The sequence below is a fragment of the Balaenoptera acutorostrata genome, chromosome X (assembly GCF_949987535.1).
Source record: "Balaenoptera acutorostrata chromosome X, mBalAcu1.1, whole genome shotgun sequence".
NCBI lineage: Eukaryota > Metazoa > Chordata > Mammalia > Artiodactyla > Balaenopteridae > Balaenoptera > Balaenoptera acutorostrata.
In genome coordinates, this window is record NC_080085.1 from 28,339,213 (window position 1) to 28,359,903 (window position 20,691).

At 33.9% G+C, this 20,691-nt stretch overlaps 1 protein-coding gene across 3 annotated transcripts in view; it reads right to left on the bottom strand.

Moving 5' to 3' along the window:
* The window catches only part of DMD (dystrophin), a 2,123,648-nt gene that overhangs the window by 810,747 nt on the left and 1,292,210 nt on the right, over nucleotides 1-20,691 (bottom strand). For 2 of the 3 annotated variants that reach the window (XM_057539123.1, XM_057539124.1), the window contains exons 1-2: nucleotides 11,050-11,193; nucleotides 8,560-8,709 (exon numbers count right to left, since the gene is read on the bottom strand). Coding sequence is in view for 1 of the 3 variants with exons in the window: in XM_057539128.1 (XP_057395111.1) it covers nucleotides 8,560-8,709; nucleotides 11,050-11,197 (298 nt within the window). In the remaining 2 variants the exon portion in view is untranslated. Of the gene's footprint in view, nucleotides 1-8,559; nucleotides 8,710-11,049; nucleotides 11,198-20,691 lie in introns of those variants that run through there. The other variant, XM_057539128.1, reaches the window with a different exon arrangement.

The window sequence follows — 20,691 nt, forward strand, 5'->3', positions numbered from 1 at the left end:
ATAATGGTGGCACATATTTTAGCTTTCTCCCTAAGAGCCATATTTATAACTGCTTGAATAAGGTGGTGAATATTATTCAGCCTTAAAAAAGAAGGAAATCCCCCCCACATACAAGAATGTGGATCTTCCTAGAGGACATTATGTTTAGCAAAAAAAAAAAAAACCCAAAAAAACAAAAAAAACAAAAACCAAAAAAACCAAAAATACCCCAACAACAATAAACAGTCACAGAAGGACAAATACTGCATGATTCCACTTAAACGAGGTATCTAAAATAGTCAAACTCATAGAAACAGAGAGTAGAATGATGGTTACCAGGGGCAAGGGAGGGAGGGAAGGAAATGGAAATTGTTTAATGGATGTAGTTTCAGCGATGCAAGATGAAAAGCTTCTGGAGATCTGTTATAAAATATAGTGCCTAGAGTTAACAATACTGTATTGTACTCTTAAAAATGTGTTAAGACATTAGACCTCATGTTAAGTCCTCTTACCACACTTGAAAAAAAGGTGACTGAGCAAGAGTTTCATGCTTGGTCTTTGTGTTTTTCTGTTCTAACATTACACCTAATTTTTAAATTAAAGTTAACATTTTTGACCAATTACAATGCACCAGCTACTGTGTTATGCATTTCCCATGTACTATCTCATTGAATTTTCACCACAACCTGGAAAGTATGTTATACGATTACCTGAATTTTGCAGATGTTATAACTGAAGGGTAGAATCTATAATCCATAAACCTCACTATTAATCACCACGATAAACTGCCTCCTCACAACTCCCGTTTACTTTTCATTTGTAAAATGTCTGATCCATATTCTTGGCATTGCCTGAAACTTCGATCATTTGGAAAGTTAAAAACCACATATTATTATAAACTTATTAAATTGTGATTAATCTGGTAGTAATGGCAAACAGGTTTCTTGGACAGGCCAAACATCTCAACTTACAGAAGTGTCAAGAGAACATTAGCAGTGATGATAATAATACTTATTGAGTACTGGGCCAGGCCCACCTTTAAGAGCCTGATGTTTGTTCTCATAACTGGGGTAAACCTTATATATTTTTTCAGTCTTCCAAAGTGGGAGCTCACACATGAGAGTGAAAGAGGGAGCTATTCAAAATTATGATGGGACAACAGGCAAAATCATGACTCATGACACACAACCTAGTAAGGACCCCTATCTTACTGTGAAATTATAGGAAGCAAAGTCAAGGATGCTTATGTTATAAACTTTTAATTACGACTCTGCCACTCAACTCTCAGCTTCAAACTATTTAGCAACTACAAATTAGAGATATGAGTAGTTAAAATGCCAAGCCCTATGTAATTCTGAATGTCCGTTAAATAAGGCAAGGGTGGGAACTGATTATGATATCCTTAGGAGAGCATGTGGCATACAGTGGTCACTCATTAGATGTCTGTTGAATGAATGATTTAAATGAATGAATAAATGTTACGATGTAATTATTAACTATATAAAAGAAACTTCCAAGATGATGGACTTTCAAGAATTATCAGGCTATGTATCTTAATAGCAAATAGGTAAATACCAGTTTTTTGTATTTCTTGCAAAGATTCTTTTCTGTAGTTAACAAAAGTAGTTCACACATTAAGGGCAGGATTGAATGGTCACTACTAGAACAATCTATTAATCATGGTCTTTGCTAGGAAAATAATCCATCGGAGCAAATGTCCACTTTTGAGCAAGGAATGGAAATGCCGAGCTTTAGCTTGATTTAACTTTCTCTTTTTTAGTCTCCAGATTTATAGCAATGGCAAATAACGGCTGGCATTACATGACAAACATACCTGGAAAAAGACCAAACGTTTATTTACCTGACACAAATAAAAAGAACAAATCTAAAATGTTTACTGCTTGGATGGATACTAAGAAGTAACATGATTAGGGGTTAATACAAAATGAACCAGATTTCTGGAAATTTAGATACAGTCATTTGTATATTGTAGATCGTCTGGCCTATGAGTTTCACCATATGTATTTTTACTTTCATAATATTTATTTTGTGATTTAGTTTGAAAACAATCCTTGTACTATTATCAATATTACAAAAGTTATTCCTATATTAAAGTTTGCTACATATATTAATTTTTAAACCTTATTTATGTCTAGGTAAAGTGGATGATATTTTTTTGTTAAGGTGCACTTAATTGAAATTCGCCTTCCAGCAAAATTTCTTATTTGTGTTTGTAAAATATTTTAAGTCTTTATATGCACTATTTAATAATGCCTAGGCCTTAACAAATTAAAATAGTAATTTACTATTTACAAATAAATGGCAAAATATGAGGCAAAATTTTAAATGTATTCAATAAAATGAAATTTATTTATTGTGACTAATAGGAATGTATAATATATACTACCTGTTACGTTATTTAACATCAAAAATAGACATATAACTAATTCTGAAACATAAACATGTGTTCCTGTATTCCACAATTACAAATGGTCCACAGTAAAGAAGGTTCTGGAAAATAATTTGAAAACACAGCATCCAGTTTTCCAAAAAGGGTAAAAAGCAAAGCAAAAACACTCATACGGTTTCTTTAAATGAAAAGAAATCTCAATTTTTTCCTTCAAATGAGCAATGGAATGACATGGGAAACCATGTTTTTTCTTTCTTTCTACCATATTATCCACAGGAAAACCACTTGAGTTTCACTGAAAAGTTAAAAAAAACCCATTTAATTTGGAATAACCTTTACATTTAAATAATGTGTTCTCAAATAAGTCACAAAACCTTTCTAGGACTCAGTGTTCTAATCTAGAAGATGTGAAAGTAACTGGGTTTCGTTAGGCTCCTTCCATCTGAATAATCCTATGAGTCTACAAAATAAATGTTCCTTCTTTCCACCTTTTCAACCAAGTATAGGAAGCTTATAAGATGATTCAAAAATTAAGGCTGATAAAACATGTTTTGGTTCTAAATAATGGGTAGTTGAAAAAATACCTACACATAATGCACCAAAAGAACAATGAAGAAAGGGGACACAAAGTGACAAGGACAGGAGAAGACGAAAGAAGGATTAAAAGGTAGAGTCAAAGAAAGAGAGAGTAGGAGAGAATGTGTTGCATACACTACCCAGGCAGAAAAAAACCTGACATATATGAATTTAGCAAAGTAGATTCATGGTAGACATAGAAAGATATCAATTCATAGGCAAAGACATATATAACAGAGTAAAAAGGAAGAGGGTAATAGTGATGGGGAGAGGTTGGAAGGGAGGGAGAACCCTTTACACACACGCATACACACACACAAAGTTCAGAGAACATACAAAGAAATATGATGAGTGATAAATATTGCAATCAACACAGAATCAGACATGTGTATGAAGATCATGTGTGAGACACTTAGAGGGAGAAAAACACAGAGGCTAGCTTTAATAACATTCCCATTTTGTAGATCTTAAGGATATTATTGTTAGACTGTAAAGCTCAAAATATGTATTAGGCAAAAATGAGGATATCACTTCATGATCCTTATCTGGAGGAAGCCACAATTTAAACCAAGACCTAGATTCAGCTTCAAAGCAACATTTTCCATCTCTGCTATAAAGAGATGCTACCCAGGCCACGGCAAGTTAACACAGTTCTGCAACAAACCCATTACAGAGTCCACCACTCCCTTAAAGGAATAGCTATATTACCTCCCATTGCTGTTTCCTCTCTTCAGTAATAAAAACATAAACGTGCCAAAGTAATTGGTAAGTTGGCTAAATACACAGGGTACAACATATTAGAGTTAGCTGTGGAGAAGGGCACCTGCCACCAGATACTGAGATAGTAGGACAGTTTTAGAGATACTAACTGTTAAGGAATTGGCATGTTGGTACCCCCGCAACCATGACCTACCAGTTACAATTATAACACTCACTCTAGCCTTTAGATGAAGGAGTGTGCTGGAGAATACAGGGAAGGGGTCTCCATTATTTCTTCTCTCTTCTAATGACTGAGAATCTGAGGTTTAATGATGATCAAGACTGTCTCTTGATCATCTTGACCATCTTATTCTTTTTAAACTGTTGACCTGTGTAATGACATAAATCTGGCACTAATCATTCATTGTCTATTCTTAAATTTAAGCCAACAGGCATAGGGTGGCATAGGGATTGAGAAGTGACAAATAATTTTTAATATGACTAGTGAATAACATTCCAACTTCTATGACATTTGGTGGCAAAGATATAGTATGAAAATTATAATTTGGGGATAAGACAGATATTATGAGTGATATAGTAACGTAAGTCTACACAAGATGGTACTCATAGTCTTAGTTTTAATTTTCTATCATAAAAAATTGACTTTTTATTCTGTTGCAGAAAAGATAAAAGCTTGACTCACGTTTCACTATTCACAAAGCTGCTATTGTACGTTTTTGATAGTTCTCTCACATTTCCTACAATTATAATTTTTGTGTTCCTTTTTGTAATATCAAGATATACTGAGATATTGTGGAATATTTTGGGGCATCTTTCCTCCTTGTTCTCTTCCTATGAGGAATGATTTTATTTGTATTGTTATGTGGCTACAAAATTTAATTACTAGGAAAATACATTCCCTCCAGATGCAAGTGTCTATATGTTTACGTGGCTATTGTGAAACTATTAAAGGAAGAAACTTTACATTTTTCAGTAGGAAAAAAATTAACTCAAAAAACTTAAATAGTGTTGATAGATAAAAATAAAAGATTTTTTCCCAAATACCTAGTTGCTTGAATTATAGAGATCAAAACACACATTTTGAATTTAATGCCATATAATTGGTACTCATTTCAGTTCATAAATATTTTATCAGTCATGTAAAAGATCTGTTACAGGAACTTCAGCACCATCAATTTAAAAATATAATGAATATCCTGACACAATTCAAAATTAAGTCTCTATTATTTTATTTTCAAATCATCTACATATGGAAACTTCTCTCAGTATAACTTGTTCACACCTCTCAATTTAGTTGAGTATTGATGAATAACAAGCAATTCTTTAGAGGCAACTGTGCCATTTTTGAAAGAAGCCATTTTATATTACATGAAAATTATAGTTCTACAATATTTTCTTGGCAAGGATTTTGCTCCTGATTTAAAGGATTACAATTTGCTTTATATTTTGAATAGAACAAAGTTAACAGGTATTAAATATGCTCAATAAGGTAGCAGAACTGTAGTCAAAAGTGGATGAGAGGTTTCAAAACATCCTTGGAAGGTCAAAAGCACATATGGAGAAAGTACATATGAGGACATATAAAGTAAGAGAGAAGAAGCCTTAGGTACAGGGGGATCTGAACTTGGCAAAACCTGGAGAGCATTTGGATTAAAGACGTCATGGTATTTGGGAATAAGAAGCATGTAAAATTTGGGTACTGAAAGTTTGTAGATGAAAATTTGTGTCAATATCAAAACTACCACACAATGAATGGTCTTCCCTTAGCACTTACCTACAGGCAAAAATAAACATAAATCAAAACAATAAGTGTAGTTCTTACCTAAAGAAACTGAACTTGGTGTCTGGAAGGAATCTCAGCAGTTGGTATGGATACCTCAGAATAAAGCCCACTGCATTATAGACTTTGAAGTTCTCTTTCAACAAGAGACTCAGCTCTCTACCTTAGCACATAGAGTAAAATATCCCAGTTAACAAGACCCATTCAGGTACTTAGAGCTTGCAGTCTTTCTATTTTCTCATTCTTAAATATAAATATATAAAGGATCACTAGCTGTATGAACAAAGTCCTCAGCCCCAAAAGGGAAAATAGCATGGAAATGGACAAATTCCTTGAAAGGCACAACTTAAAAAAGCTGACACACAAAGAAATAAAAATCTAACCATCCCTGTATCTATTTAAAAAATGGATCAATTATCAAAAACTTTCTCACCAAAAAAACCCAACAATAACAATAAAACAAAACAAAACATAATACCCCATGCACTGACGGCTTTACAAGTGAATTCTTCCAAACATCTCAGGAAGCAATGATACCAGTCTTCAAGTTATTTCAGAACAAAGAAAGAGAGCACCTCTCAACTTGTTTTATAAGTCTAGTCTAACAATGCTATCAACACTCAAGAAGGATTCAAAAAAAATTACAGACCATTTCCTGCCATGAACAAAGATAAAAATCATAAACAGCATATTAGAAAACTGAATCTAGCAATCTATAAAAAGTACAAGACATCATGACCAATAGAATTTATTTCTGGAATCCCAGAGTAGTTTCACATTCCAAAAACAATGGCTGTTGTTTATCACATTCAGAGGAGAAAAATCATAGAATCATTTTAATAAATGCAGAGAAAGTATATGAATATGTTCAATACATATTCATAATAAAAACTTGAGAAAAGGAACAAGGAAAAATTCCTTAATCTGATTAAGAGGATCTATAAAATGTCCTACAAGAAACATTGTATTTAATGATCAATTACTGAAAGCTTTCCACCTGAAACAGGGAATGAACCAAGGTTACCCATTATCACCACTTCTATTAAACACTGTTTTAGGGGTCCAAGTTTATGCAAAAACAATTAAAATCATAAGGATTGAAAAGAGCAACTTCCTCTATTTGATGACACGATTGTGTACATTAAAATAATCCAAAATGTTTTACAAACCATTAATATTAGTAAGTGAATTTGGCGAGGACACTGGATGTGTGCTTAATGTAAAAAAAAATCTATTTTTATATACCAGCAACAAAAAGAAAATAAAATTTGAAATGAATCCCATTTATAAAAGGATCAAAATATCAAATATCTGGGATTAAATCTAATAAAACATGTGCAGGTCCTCTGGATTGAAAACTGCAAAATATTTCTAAAAAGGCATTCAAGAAGACCTAAATAAATGAAGGGATGTAACATTTTCACGGATTCGATTACTCAATATTGTAAAAATGTTAATTGATCTATAAATTCAACACAATTCAAATCAATATCCTGGCAGGTTTTCGTAAAAAATGACAAGTTGGTTCTAAAATTTATTTGGTAAACCAAAGAACCAAAAATAGCAAAAAACACTCTGGACTAAGAAGAATAAGGTTGGAGGATTTACACTACCAGATCCCCAATTTTTTTTATAAAACAAGTATGTTGGGTTTGTGTGTATGTGTGTATATATATACACACACACACACACACATATACATGTATGTATGTATATATTATATGTATCTGTAGGTATATATATACATATATACATTGTATGTATACATGCATGTATATATACACATACGTATATGTATATATATTGAATATATACACACATACACAATATAATCTTGTTCAGTCACAAAAAGGAATGAAGTTCTGATACCTGCTACAACATGGGTGAAACTTTAAAACCTTACGCCAAGTAAAATAATCTAGACACAAAGGGACAAATATAGTGTGACTCCACTTATATGAAATATCTAGAATAGGCAAATTCATAGAGACAGAAAGTAGATTAGAGGTTACTGTTTTGGGGGGGATCGGGGGTAGGGATATGGGGAGTTATTACTTAATGGTTACAGAATTTCTGTTTGGGGTAATGAAAAATGAAAATGTTTTAGCAATAGACAATGGTAATGGTTTCACATTGTGGATATAATAAATGACAGTGAATTATACACTTAAAATGGTTAAAATGACAGATTTTATGTTATATATATTTTACCACAATTTAAAAAGTAAATATACCAAAACCATTGATTTGTACACTTTATAATGGGTGGATTGTATGGTATATAAATTATATCTCAATAAAGCTGTTGAAAGATGATTGTTATAAAGCCAGTGTGGTACTAGTTGAAGGACAGTGATAATCAAATGGAAGAGAATAGAGAATCCAGAACAGATTCATGCATATATGTTCACTTGATTTATGATAAAGTTGCCACAGCAGTACAGTGGGAAGAAGACTGCCTTTCACTAAATAGTGAGGGATCAACTGATGTTGCTTTTCATTATAAATTCATATGCACTACTTGGTTTTAAAGAATAAGTATGCATTACTTTGATAAGCATTTTAAAATATTAGATTTAAAAAGTATCCAAGTTAGAAAGATGAAGACTCACAAGTAAGTAAATAAGTAAATAAATAGTAATAAATAAATAAAACACCTTTTGGAGAAGTTTATCATGCATTAATCACTGGTTAAGTCTATATTATAGGTAAGGATAAGTAATTTTGATTTATGATACTTGTTGAGCTAGACCACCTCCATCTTGCTTTAATATTGTCAGTATATACCTGAACACTAAATTAATCACTTCATCCGCCTTCCAGTCTAATTCTTTAGAATAGTTCATATAAAGTAATAGTGGTGTATATCTTGGCATTTGGTCATTAACGTACCGTCGTTCACCATCACCATTCCTTCCATCCACAACAAATCATACAGCCAAATCAAATGGCCAAGTTTAAAAAAATATATAACACAAATAACAATCCACAAAACCAGCCCCTCTCCCCCACCCCCACCAATTAAGCACCATGAAACAAAACAAATGCTTGCAACATTTAACACATGTGACAGGACAGATGGTTAATGGCTAACCTTTATCCACTGAAGATTTGTCTGCTTGAGCTTATTTTCAAGTTTATCTTGCTCTTCTGGGCTTATGGGAGCACTTACAAGCACTGTTCCTCCAGTTTCATTTAATTGTTTTAGAATTCCCTGGCGCAGGGGCAACTCTTCTGCCAGTAACTGAAACAGACAAATGCAACAACGTTTAAAATGAATTACAGCACAATGCCAACTACTTTGTCTTTGCCTCTATTGATTAGTCTATCAAAATGAAGCAAGGCTGGAGGCCCACTGGTTCCTCAAATACCAAGTTTTCTACAGAGCACGGAGCTTGGGGGACTAAAACGCCCACTCCCAAGTAAATCAGCCCATCCTAGAAAGGATCAGAATATCTTATCCCTCAGAGATTTCTTTTTCAAGAGAAAAATGTTATGTAGTAATGATAAGCTCTAAAACAATACCCCAAACAGTGTCAAGAGTGTAAAAACACACCTCTCAGAAACAAAACAATCTGGACAAATTTAATCATCCTCTCAGGTATTAGGTCTCCATACTGTAACATACCACTGAGTAAGAAATTGCATTATCATATTAAGAGATAACTAACTTTGAGAACATACCAGGTACCAGGCACTATGCTAAGCTCTTCACATATATTATCTCAGTTAACTTTTATATAATAATTCTGAGGTATATCCTATTATCTTCATCTTACATAGAATGAAACTGAGACAGAGAGGTTAAATAGCAGGTCCAAGGACACAAAAGAAGCAAGCAATAGAGCTGTGATTCAAACTTGGCCGGGTTCATTCAAGAACCCTTAATTTTGACACCTCCACATCCCTGAACTTCTCTTACTCATTTAACATCACATTAAAAGTGCCCTTTCCCACGACCTACAAAACTACCATAGTTTTATTAACTGTTTTATTTATTTGTGTCATCTATAGCTGCACTGTTCAATACGGTACCACTTGCCACATGAGGCTATTTAAATTTAAATTAATTAACAGTCATTAAAATTAAAAACTCAATTCCTCAGTCACATTAGCTACCTTTCAAGTCCTCAAAAGGCACATACAGCTAGTGGCTACTAAAACTGATAATGTACAACAAATCCATCATGACAGAAAGTTCTACTAGATAGTGCTGATCTAGACTGTCTAAGGAAAAAAGGAAATCAATGCATATTTCTTAATAAGTGAACACCACTAAACATGTCTCTTAAATGAGTTATCAATTAGATTGCTATATATAACACTCAATACATTTAGGAAAGATGAATTTTCAAGAACAGACTGAGTTTAGTTTTCCATGGCATAACCATCTTCAAATGAATTATGGATCAAAAACTTTTTATTTGTTGACTCTCAAATACCTAGTGCATTATCTGACATATAGTAGGTGTTCAATATTTCTTTATTGAACTAAGCAATATTTTTCTTTTTATACTTTATCCTCTGTTCAGGTACACATTTCTTATTTCACAGAAATAAGTAGTTGACGTGGAGTCTAATTTGCATGTGCAAACCATCCGAATCATTGATAAAGAAGCAGTTCCATTTCCCTTTGTGTGACCTCATAAAATGAGGATAATAACAACCATTTTCAAAGTTTGATAAGATTAAATAAAATAGCAGATGTAAACACACCTAATACTTAGTATAAAATAGGGGATGATTAAATGTTAATTTCCCTTTCCCTTTCACCTTCCCTTCAAGAATTAAAGTAAAACAGATCCAAAAGAGTTTCTTTCCTAAAACTAAAACCATGGAAGTTCATCCAACTGCACAATCAAAGCATCTCAGTCAGCCAGGAGAGGTAATCAGTATTAAGCAGAGAGCACAGTAGGTAGGCATGAAAAACCACTTGAATAAACTGTAAGTCTATTCAACCAGTATAGAAAGTGAACCAACATCACCTCCCCAACACCACAGACAAAACAAACCGAAACAAAATATTGCTTCAGGCAAATTGAATGCCTTTAGTTAAAGGCTGAAGTAGTGAGACTGATTTGGCAATTAAGATCTTCCCTAAGAAATGACATTCATTTCTATAAAGATTCTCCTCAGTTTTTGAAATTATTTGGAGCTGTGGAATTCTCCATTAAGTCTAAAATTAATTTTAAATTAGTTAAAAAAGTATCACCATGTATTTTACACACACAAGCACACACACATATATATCCCATACACACTTTTTAAAAAATACATACTCACTGGGCTAAGACAAAATAAAGTTGTGAGAAAAACTAGTAAAAAACTAGTAAGGAACTATCAATATCCTAGTGGACAGGAAATCAATGATTAAATACATTTAAAAAAATAGATTCATATACTCTTTTTTTTTTTTCGCCCCACCATGTGGCTTGTGGCATCTTAGTTCCCTAACCAGGGCTTGAACCCGGACCACGATAGTGAAAGTGCAGAGTCCTAACAACTGGGCCTCATGGGAACTGCCCCTAGATTCATATACTCTTAATACAAGTAGGTCCTGGGAGATTTTAGAAAATAAAATTACCTTGACTTCCTCAAGTTTTTCTTTTAGTTGCTGCTCATTTCCAGGTTCAAGTGGAATACTAGTAATGTTATTTGCTTCTTCCAACCATAAAACAAATTCATTTAAATCTCTTTGAAATTCTGACAAGATATCCTTTTGTTCTTCTAGCCTGGAGAAAGAAGAATAAAATTGTTATCAACAACATATTTCTCAAACTTTCTTTTTTTATTTAAGAAAACTTAAAAAAAATTGCACAAACTTTCAATAAAATAAGTCATTTTTAAGATGTTAACAATATAATATTTTGAAAGAAAATTTATTCACAGAGCAATTTCAATATCTCAAAAATCTCTAAAAGGTGAGATTAAAATTAGTTAAGAAGAAAATTCTAATTAAAAAATTCCAACATTACGTTGTGAAACTAGAGCAGTGTTTCTCAACCTCAGCACTACAGACATTTAGGATTAAATAATCCTTAGTTGTGAATGGGCTGCTCTGGGCACTGCAGGAAGTTTAGCAGTATCCTTGGCCTTTCCCCACTGTATGCCAGTAGCATCCCCCCAGTTTTGACAACCAAAAATGTCTTGCGGCATTGTCAAGTATCACCCTGGGGGCAAAACTGCCCCTGGTTGAGAACAACTTCACTAGAGTAAGTATCTAAAATGAAGCTGCATGTTTTAAAATGTTTAAATAAAATACATCTTTATGGAAAATTGTAAGGTAAAAGTAAAAACAAGAGAATTAACTGAATCCACTAAATTACTGCATGTTAAAATGTTTTCCAAATTATGACTCATAATCCTTTTGGAGGAAAGAGGGAAACTGATTTAAAATACTTAACATATGTTGTACTAGTGGAAGTTTTTAATTATAAAAACACATATACTGTATGTTACTCAATTAGCCATAAATTTATTCTTACATATTGAATCATAACACAGCTGAGCAAAATGAGCTGCGCTTAAAATAATTTACATTTTTTTGTTTTGTTGTCTTTTGGGAACTATATATCTCTGGTATATAAGTTTTTAATTGAAGTATAATACACATATAGGAAAGCGTACATATAATTATATAGCTCAATATAGTTTTAAAAAATGGATACACCAAATAACCAGAAAACAAATAGAATGTTATCAGAAGCTCAGAGGCCCCCTCTTGACCCTTGCAGTCACCTCCTCCAAGTGTACAGTAACCAGTCAACTTTGATTACTTTGCCTGTATGAACATTACGTATATGGAATCATATACATTGTCTTTCACTCAATATAATGTTTACAATCATCATCTGGGTTGTGTGTAGTTATCTTCCTCACTGTATAGTACTAAACTGTATAAATATATAATATATCTCTGTTGGTGGACATATGAGTTGTTTCCATTTGGGGGCTGTTCAGCTAATTTTTTTTTTGCTTCAAGTTAAAACGTATTTATTGAGGGCTCATTTACTTCCAGTGACTCAACTGGGCATTAGAATCAAAGATTAATGTATTATGTACCTTGCCTTGAGGATCTCACAGTCCATGAGAGGGAAGAAGCATGTAAATCTAGGACTATGATGGAATATTGTAGAGGATAAGTTATTTCCGGGGCAGGACATAGGAGATGTCCCAGAGAAGATAATGGTCTACCTGGGTGCTGAAGCATGAAAAGAGATCTTATTCACAGCCTGTGCAAAGACAGAGCATTGAGATAACTACAGTTACACTAATTCCCCAAACCAGATCCAGTTATTGGATTTGTACTCATCTATCCTCAGTTTAGTTCTTTGATGGGAGCTTGTCCAAAGTCTACCTGAGGCACATGAGAAGATATTCTCTTCTCTGTCTATTCTCAAAACAGTAGATCCTATAAAAACTCAAGTCATATTATGGGCTCCTATGAAAACTCAACTCATATTATATCACCGTTGCACTCAAAACTCTTCTATTGCTTCCCAATTCATTCAAATAAAAAGCCAAAGTCATTACAGCACTCTATGAGGGTCTAGATTTGTTCTGTTCAATATACTAGAAACCTTCACATGTGGCTACTGAGCACTTGAAATGATATAAGGGGAATTGGGGTGTGCTGTAAGTGTAAAATGCACACGAGATTTCAAAGACTTAGTACAAAAAAAATCATCTCTGTACCTTCTACTCAGTTTTGCTGTGAACCTAAAACTGCTATAAAAAATAAAACTATTCCAGGGGGAAGGGTGGGGGGGAGGGGTAGATTGGGAGTTTGGGATTGACATGTACACACTGCTATATTTAAAACAGATAACCAACAAGGACCTACTGTAAAAAAAAAAAAATTTAGACATTCACAGAAAGATAGATAAGATGAAAAGGCAGAGGGCTATGTACCAGATGAAGGAACAAGATAAAACCACAGAAAAACAACTAAATGAAGTGGAGATAGGCAACTTTCCAGAAAAAGAATTCAAAATAATGATAGTGAAGATGATCCAGGACCTCAGAAAAAGAATGGAGGCAAAGATCTAGAAGATGCAAGAAATGTTTAACAAAGACCTAGAAGAATTAAAGTACAAACAAACAGAGATGAACAATACAATAACTGAAATGAAAAAGACACTAGAAGGAATCAATAGCAGAATAACTGAGGCAGAAGAACGGATAAGTGACCTGGAAGACAGAATGGTAGAATTCACTGCTGTGAAACAGAATAAAGAAAAAACAATGAAAAGAAATGAAGACAGCCTAAGAGACCTCTGGGACAACATTAAACGCAACAACATTCGTATTATAGGGGTCCCAGATGGAGAAGAGAAAGAGAAAGGACCTGAGAAAATATTTGAAGAGATTATAGTCGAAAACTTCCCTAACATGGGAAAGGAAACAGCCACCGGAGTCCAGGAAGGGCAGAGAGTCCCATACAGGATAAACCCAAGGAGAAACACGCTGAGACACAGAGTAATCAAACTGGCAAAAATTAAAGACAAAGAAAAATTATGGACAGCAGCAAGGGAAAAAAGGCAAATAATATACAAGGGAACTCCCATAAGGTTAACAGCTGATTTCTCAGCAGAAACTCTACAAGCAAGAAGGGAGTGGCATGACATATTTAAAGTGATGAAAGGGAAGAACCTACAACCAAGATTACTCTACCCAGCAAGGATCTCACTCAGATTCGATGGAGAAATCAAAAGATTTACAGACAAGCAAAAGCTAAGAGAATTCAGCACCATCAAACCAGCTCTACAACAAATGCTAAAGGAACTTCTCTAAGTGGGAAACACAAGAGAAGAAAAGGACCTACAAAAACAAACCCAAAACAATTAAGAAAATGGTCATAGGAACAAACATATCAATAATTACCTTAAACGTGAATGGATTAAATGCTCCAACCAAAACACACAGCCTTGCTGAATGGATACAAAAACAAGACCCACATATATGCTGTCTACAAGAGACCCACTTCAGACCTAGGGACACATACAGACTGAGAGTGAGAGGATGAAAAAAGATATTCCATGCAAATGGAAATTGAAAGAAAGCTGGAGTAGCAATACTCATATCACATAAAATAGACTTTAAAATAAAGAATGTTACAAGAGACAAGGAAGGACACTACATAATGATCAAGGGATCAATCCAAGAAGAGATATAACAATTATAAATATATATGCACCCAACATAGGAGCATCTCAATACATAAGCCAACTGCTAACAGCTATAAAAGAGGAAATTGACAGTAACACAATAATAGTGGGGGACGTTAACACCTCACTTACACCAATGGACAGATCATCCAAAATGAAAATAAATAAGGAAACACAAGCTTTAAATGACACAATAGACCAGATAGATTTCATTGATATTTATAGGACATTCCATCCAAAAACAGCAGATTACACATTCTTCTCAAGTGCGTACGTAACATTCTCCAGGATAGATCACATCCTGGGTCACAATAAAGCCTCAGTAAATTTAAGAAAATTGAAATCATATAAAGCATCTTTTCTGACCACAATGCTATGAGATTAGAAATCAATTACCAGGAAAAAAACGTAAAAAAACACAAACACATGGAGGTTAAACAATACGTTACTAAATAACCAAGAGATCACTGAAGAAATCAAAGAGGAAATCAAAAAATACCTAGAGACAAATTACAACAAAAACACAATGATCCAAAACCTATGGGATGCAGCAAAAGCAGTTCTAAGAGGGAAGTTTATAGCTATACAAGCCTACCTCAAGAAACAAGAAAAATCTCGAGTAAACAATCTAACCTTACACCTAAAGCAACTAGAGGAAGAAGAACAAACAAAACCCAAAGTTAGCAGAAGGAAAGAAATCATAAAGATCAGAGCAGAAATAAATGAAATAGAAACAAAGAAAACAATAGCAAAGATCAATAAAACTAAAAGCTGGTTCTTTGAGAAGATAAACAAAATTGATAAGCCATTAGCCAGACTCATCAAGAAAAAGAGGGAGAGGACTCAAATCAATAAAATCAGAAATGAAAAAGGAGAAGTTACAACAGATACCACAGAAATACAAAGCATCCTAAGAGACTACTACAAGCAAATCTATGCCAATAAAATGGACAACCTGGAAGAAATGGACACATTCTTAGAAAGGTATAACCTTCCAAGACTGAACCAGGAAGAAACAGAAAATATGAACAGACCAATCACAAGTAATGAAATTGAAACTGTGATTAAAAATCTTCCAACAAACAAAAGTCCAGGACCAGATGGCTTCACAGGTGAATTCTATCAAACATTTAGAGAAGAGCTAACACCCATCATTCTCAAACTCTTCCAAAAAATTGCAGAGGAAGGAACACTCCCAAACTCATTCTATGAGGCCACCATCACCCTGATACCAAAACCAGACAAAGACACTACAAAAAAAGAAAATTACAGACCAATATCACTGATGAACATAGATGCAAAAATCCTCAACAAAATACTAGCAAACAGAATCCAACACCACATTAAAAGGATCATATACCACGATCAAGTGGGATTTATCCCACGAATGCAAGGATTCTTCAATATACGCAAATCAATCAATGTGATACACCGTATTAACAAATTGAAGAATAAAAACCATATGATCATCTCAATAGATGCAGAAGAAGCTTTTGACAAACTTCAACACCCATTTATGATAAAAACTCTCCAGAAAGTGGGCATAGAGGGAACCTACCTCAACATAATAAAGGCCATATATGACAAACCCACAGCAAACATCATTCTCAATGGTGAAAAACTGAAAGCATTTCCTCTAAGATCAGGAACGAGACAAGGATGTCCACTCTCACCACTATTATTCAACATAGTTCTGGAAGTCCTAGCCACAGCAATCAGAGAAGAGAAAGAAATAAAAGGAATACAAATTGGAAAAGAAGAAGTAAAACTGTCACTGTTTGCAGATGACATGATACTATACATAGAGAATCCTAAAACTGCCACCAGAAAACTGCTAGAGCTAATTAATGAATATGGTAAAGTTGCAGGATACAAAATTGATGCACAGAAAGCTCTTGCATTCCTATACACTAAGGATGAAAAATCTGAAAGAGAAATTATGGAAACACTCCCATTTACCATTGCAACAAAAAGAATAAAATACCTAGGAATAAACCTACCTAGGGAGACAAAAGACCTGTATGCAGAAAACTATAAGACACTGCTGAAAGAAATTAAAGATGATACCAACAGATGGAGAGATATACCATGTTCTTGGATTGGAAGAATCAACATTGTGAAAATGACTATACTACCCAAAGCAATCTACAGATTCAATGCAATCCCTATCAAATTACCAATGGCATTTTTTACGGAGCTAGAACAAATCATCTTAAAATTTGTATGGAGACACAAAAGACCCCGAATAGCCAAAACAGTGTTGAGGGAAAAAAACGGAGCTGGAGGAATCAGACTCCCTGACTTCAGACTATACTACAAAGCTACAGTAATCAAGACAATATGGTACTGGCACAAAAACAGAAACATAGATCAATGGAACAAGATAGAAAGCCCAGAGATAAACCCACGCGCCTATGGTCAACTAGTCTATGACAAAGGAGGCAAAGATATACAATGGAGAAAAGACAGTCTCTTCAATAAGTGGTGCTGGGAAAACTGGACAGCTACATGTAAAAGAATGAAATTAGAATACTCCCTAACACCATACACAAAGATAAACTCAAAATGGATTAGAGACCTAAATGTAAGACTGGACACTATAAAACTCTTAGAGGAAATCCTAGGAAGAACACTCTTTGACATAAATCACAGCAAGATCTTTTTGGATCCACCTCCTAGAGTAATGGAAATAAAAACAAAAATAAACAAATGGGACCTAATGAAACTTAAAAGGTTTTGCACAGCAAAGGAAACCATAAACAAGACGAAAAGACAACCCTCAGAATGGGAGAAAATATTTGCAAATGAATCAACGGACAAAGGATTAATCTCTAAAATATATAAACAGCTCATTCAGCTCAATATTAAAGAAACAAACACCCCAATCCAAAAATGGGCAGAAGACCTAAATAGACATTTCTCCAAAGAAGACATACAGATGGCCAAGAAGCACATGAAAAGATGCTCAACATCACTAATTATTAGAGAAATGCAAATCAAAACTACAATGAGGTATCACCTCACACCAGTTAGAATGGGCATCATCAGAAAATCTACAAACAACAAATGCTGGAGAGGGTGTGGAGAAAAGGGAACCCTCTTGCACTGTTGGTGGGAATGTAAATTGATACAGCCACTATGGAGAACAATAGGGAGGTTCCTTAAAAAACTAAAAATGGAATTACCATATGACCCAGCAATCCCACTACTGGGCATATAACCAGAGAAAACCATAATTCAAAAAGACACATGCACCCAAATGTTCATTGCAGCACTATTTACAATAGCCAGGTCATGGAAGCAACCTAAATGCCCATCAACAGACGAATGGGTAAAGAAGATGTGGTACATATATACAATGGAATATTACTCAGCCATAAAAAGGAACGAAATTGAGTCATTTGTTGAGACGTGGATGGATCTAGAGACTGTCATACAGAGTGAAGTAAGTCAGAAAGAGAAAAAAAATATCGTATATCAACGCATGTATGTGGAACCTAGAAAAATGGTACAGATGAGCCGGTTTGCAGGGCAGAAGTTGAGACACAGATATAGAGAACGGACATATGGACACCAAGGGGGGAAAACTGCGGTGGGGTGGGGATGGTGGTGTGCTGTATTGGGCGATTGGAATTGACATGTATACACTGATGTGCATAAAGTTGATGACTAATAAGAATCTGCAGTATAAAAAAACAAACAAACAAAACAACTAATACTAAACTTTCATTGGGTTATTTGTATGGAAATATGTTAGTATAAATGTTTCAGACATTACATGAAATTTCTAAAAATCTTATATGTTCTGGTATAATGTTATAAGTCATAATCCTAGTTATTACTTTAAAATGTGTATCTCAGAAATAACTAATTTTCTTGTCAACTGCAGTATTATGAACTTTCATCAAATCTTTAACCGTGGTCATTTTTAAGTCTTTTGTCATTTACAGACAGTTCTGGGTGTACTCTGATGCTTTTGCAAATATGTTCCTATAAAAGGGTTTCATCTTCAAGAAATTCATGGAAAAGACTCTGACAAGTACAGGTTTCTGGTAACTGACTGTACTGCTGAACTGAATGAATAAGCATTTTCAGAACTCTAATGAAAAACTGATGAACTCATAAAAGTGGTAACAAAAGATCAAGATGAAAAAAAAATTAATTACATGGGACTAAGTGAACTGATGAGGATGAGTATAATTTTTGTGACTTTCTGTTTGAATTTAAAAAAAAAATCCCACAAGGACTCAGAGGCAAAGAATATACAAATCAATTTTCACTGCAAAGTAAAGGAGCTGTTACAGTGGAGGATTACTGGACTGAATGTCAATATTATGACATAGTATGAGTGTGTTTCATGTTTGGTAATTGCAGTCATTGTTGCTTTTGTTGTGGTCATCCATGTACAATGCTTGTCAGTCTATTTATCTCTTGTAAAAATAAAATACAGCGTGTGTGTGTTTTAAAAAAAAAAGAATAAGAGTGGAGATATACTTTTCATTGTAATTAAGATTTATATATTTAATTTGGATCAAACTCTATACAAACATTGTACACCTATTCATTTAATATGCTACTGTATTTCCTTAGGTCATTATTTATTACTTGAAAAATTGATTTTTAAGATCTGAGTAATAAGCCATATATAAGTACACCATATTTTACCATTGTTCTGTTATTTGGCATTTAGTTTGGTTCCAATTTTTCATTATAATAAATAACCCTATAACAAATACATTTGTTTATGTGCTTTGGCTCATCTATCTGCTAATTTCCTTAGAATAAGGAAGAAAAGTTAACAATGAGAATACTAAGAATTTAGATACACATTGCTAAATTTCTTTGCAATGCTGGTACTAAGAATACATGTACACTTCCACCAACAATTATAAAGTATAAATTTAAAAAGAGTTATAAAATATGAAAGTCAACAGATTTATCACTACTGAGCATTAAAATTTATATACTTGATAAAAGAAAAATAGTTTGTCATGGATTTTGTTACATTTTTTATTAATAGAAAAATTAAACAATTTTGTATACATGTGTATATTTTTCATTTGTTTCTACTGTCAGTCGTCTGCTGTGTCTGTTGCCCATTTTGCCTCAGTGTTTTCTTATTTGTTTGTAAGGGCTCTTTTCACATTATCTTAAAAATATATTTATTGAGAATATTTTTATAGCTTCCCTTTTACGTTTTCTAAAAATATTTTTGCTTCTTTCTAAATAAAATTTTATCAATTTCTTTGTTATTTCTTTCATTGATACTACTCTGAAAATTGTGACCACCCTACAATTGTTTAGATATTTGCCTTTATTCTGGATCCTTATATGTTCATTAAAAAAAACAAAAACCAAACAAACAAAAAAACCTAACTGGGTACTCCCCTGGTGGTGCAGTGGTTAAGAATCCACCTGCCAGTGCAGGGGCATGGGTTCCATCCCTGGTCCGAGAGGATCCCACATGCCGCAGAGCAACTAAGCCCGTGCGCCACAACTACTGAGCCTGTGCTCTAGAGCCCACGTGCCAAAACTGCTGAGCCCACGTGCTGCAACGACTGAAGCCTGTGTGCCTAGAGTCCGTGCTCTGCAACAAGAGAAGCCACCACAATGACAAGCCCGTGCACCACAACGAAGAGTAGCCCCCTCTCGCTGCAACTAGAAAAAGCCCATGTGCAGCAATGAAGATCCAATGCAGCCATAAATAAATACATAAATATTAAAAAAACTAACTGCTTAATCCATTTTAAATTTATATAGTTGAGTTTCTGACCTTGAAGGGTTTTTCAGAAATTGATATTTTTTTCCCCAGCACAATCTATTCTCTATTGATTTGTGGTGATTTCTTCATTATATTTTGTGTTTTACATTCAATAAGGTTCTTTTTGCAGATACACCACAGATTTTTGTGACAGCAATACACTACTTCAACCACTGCAGCTTGAAAGTATGTCTAATTCCTGGTAGGTTAAACCCCTCTCTTACCTTAGCTATTCTAATTTATGTACTACGAAGTATCATTTGGTCAAATTACAAAATAAATCTCATTGGGGACTTTG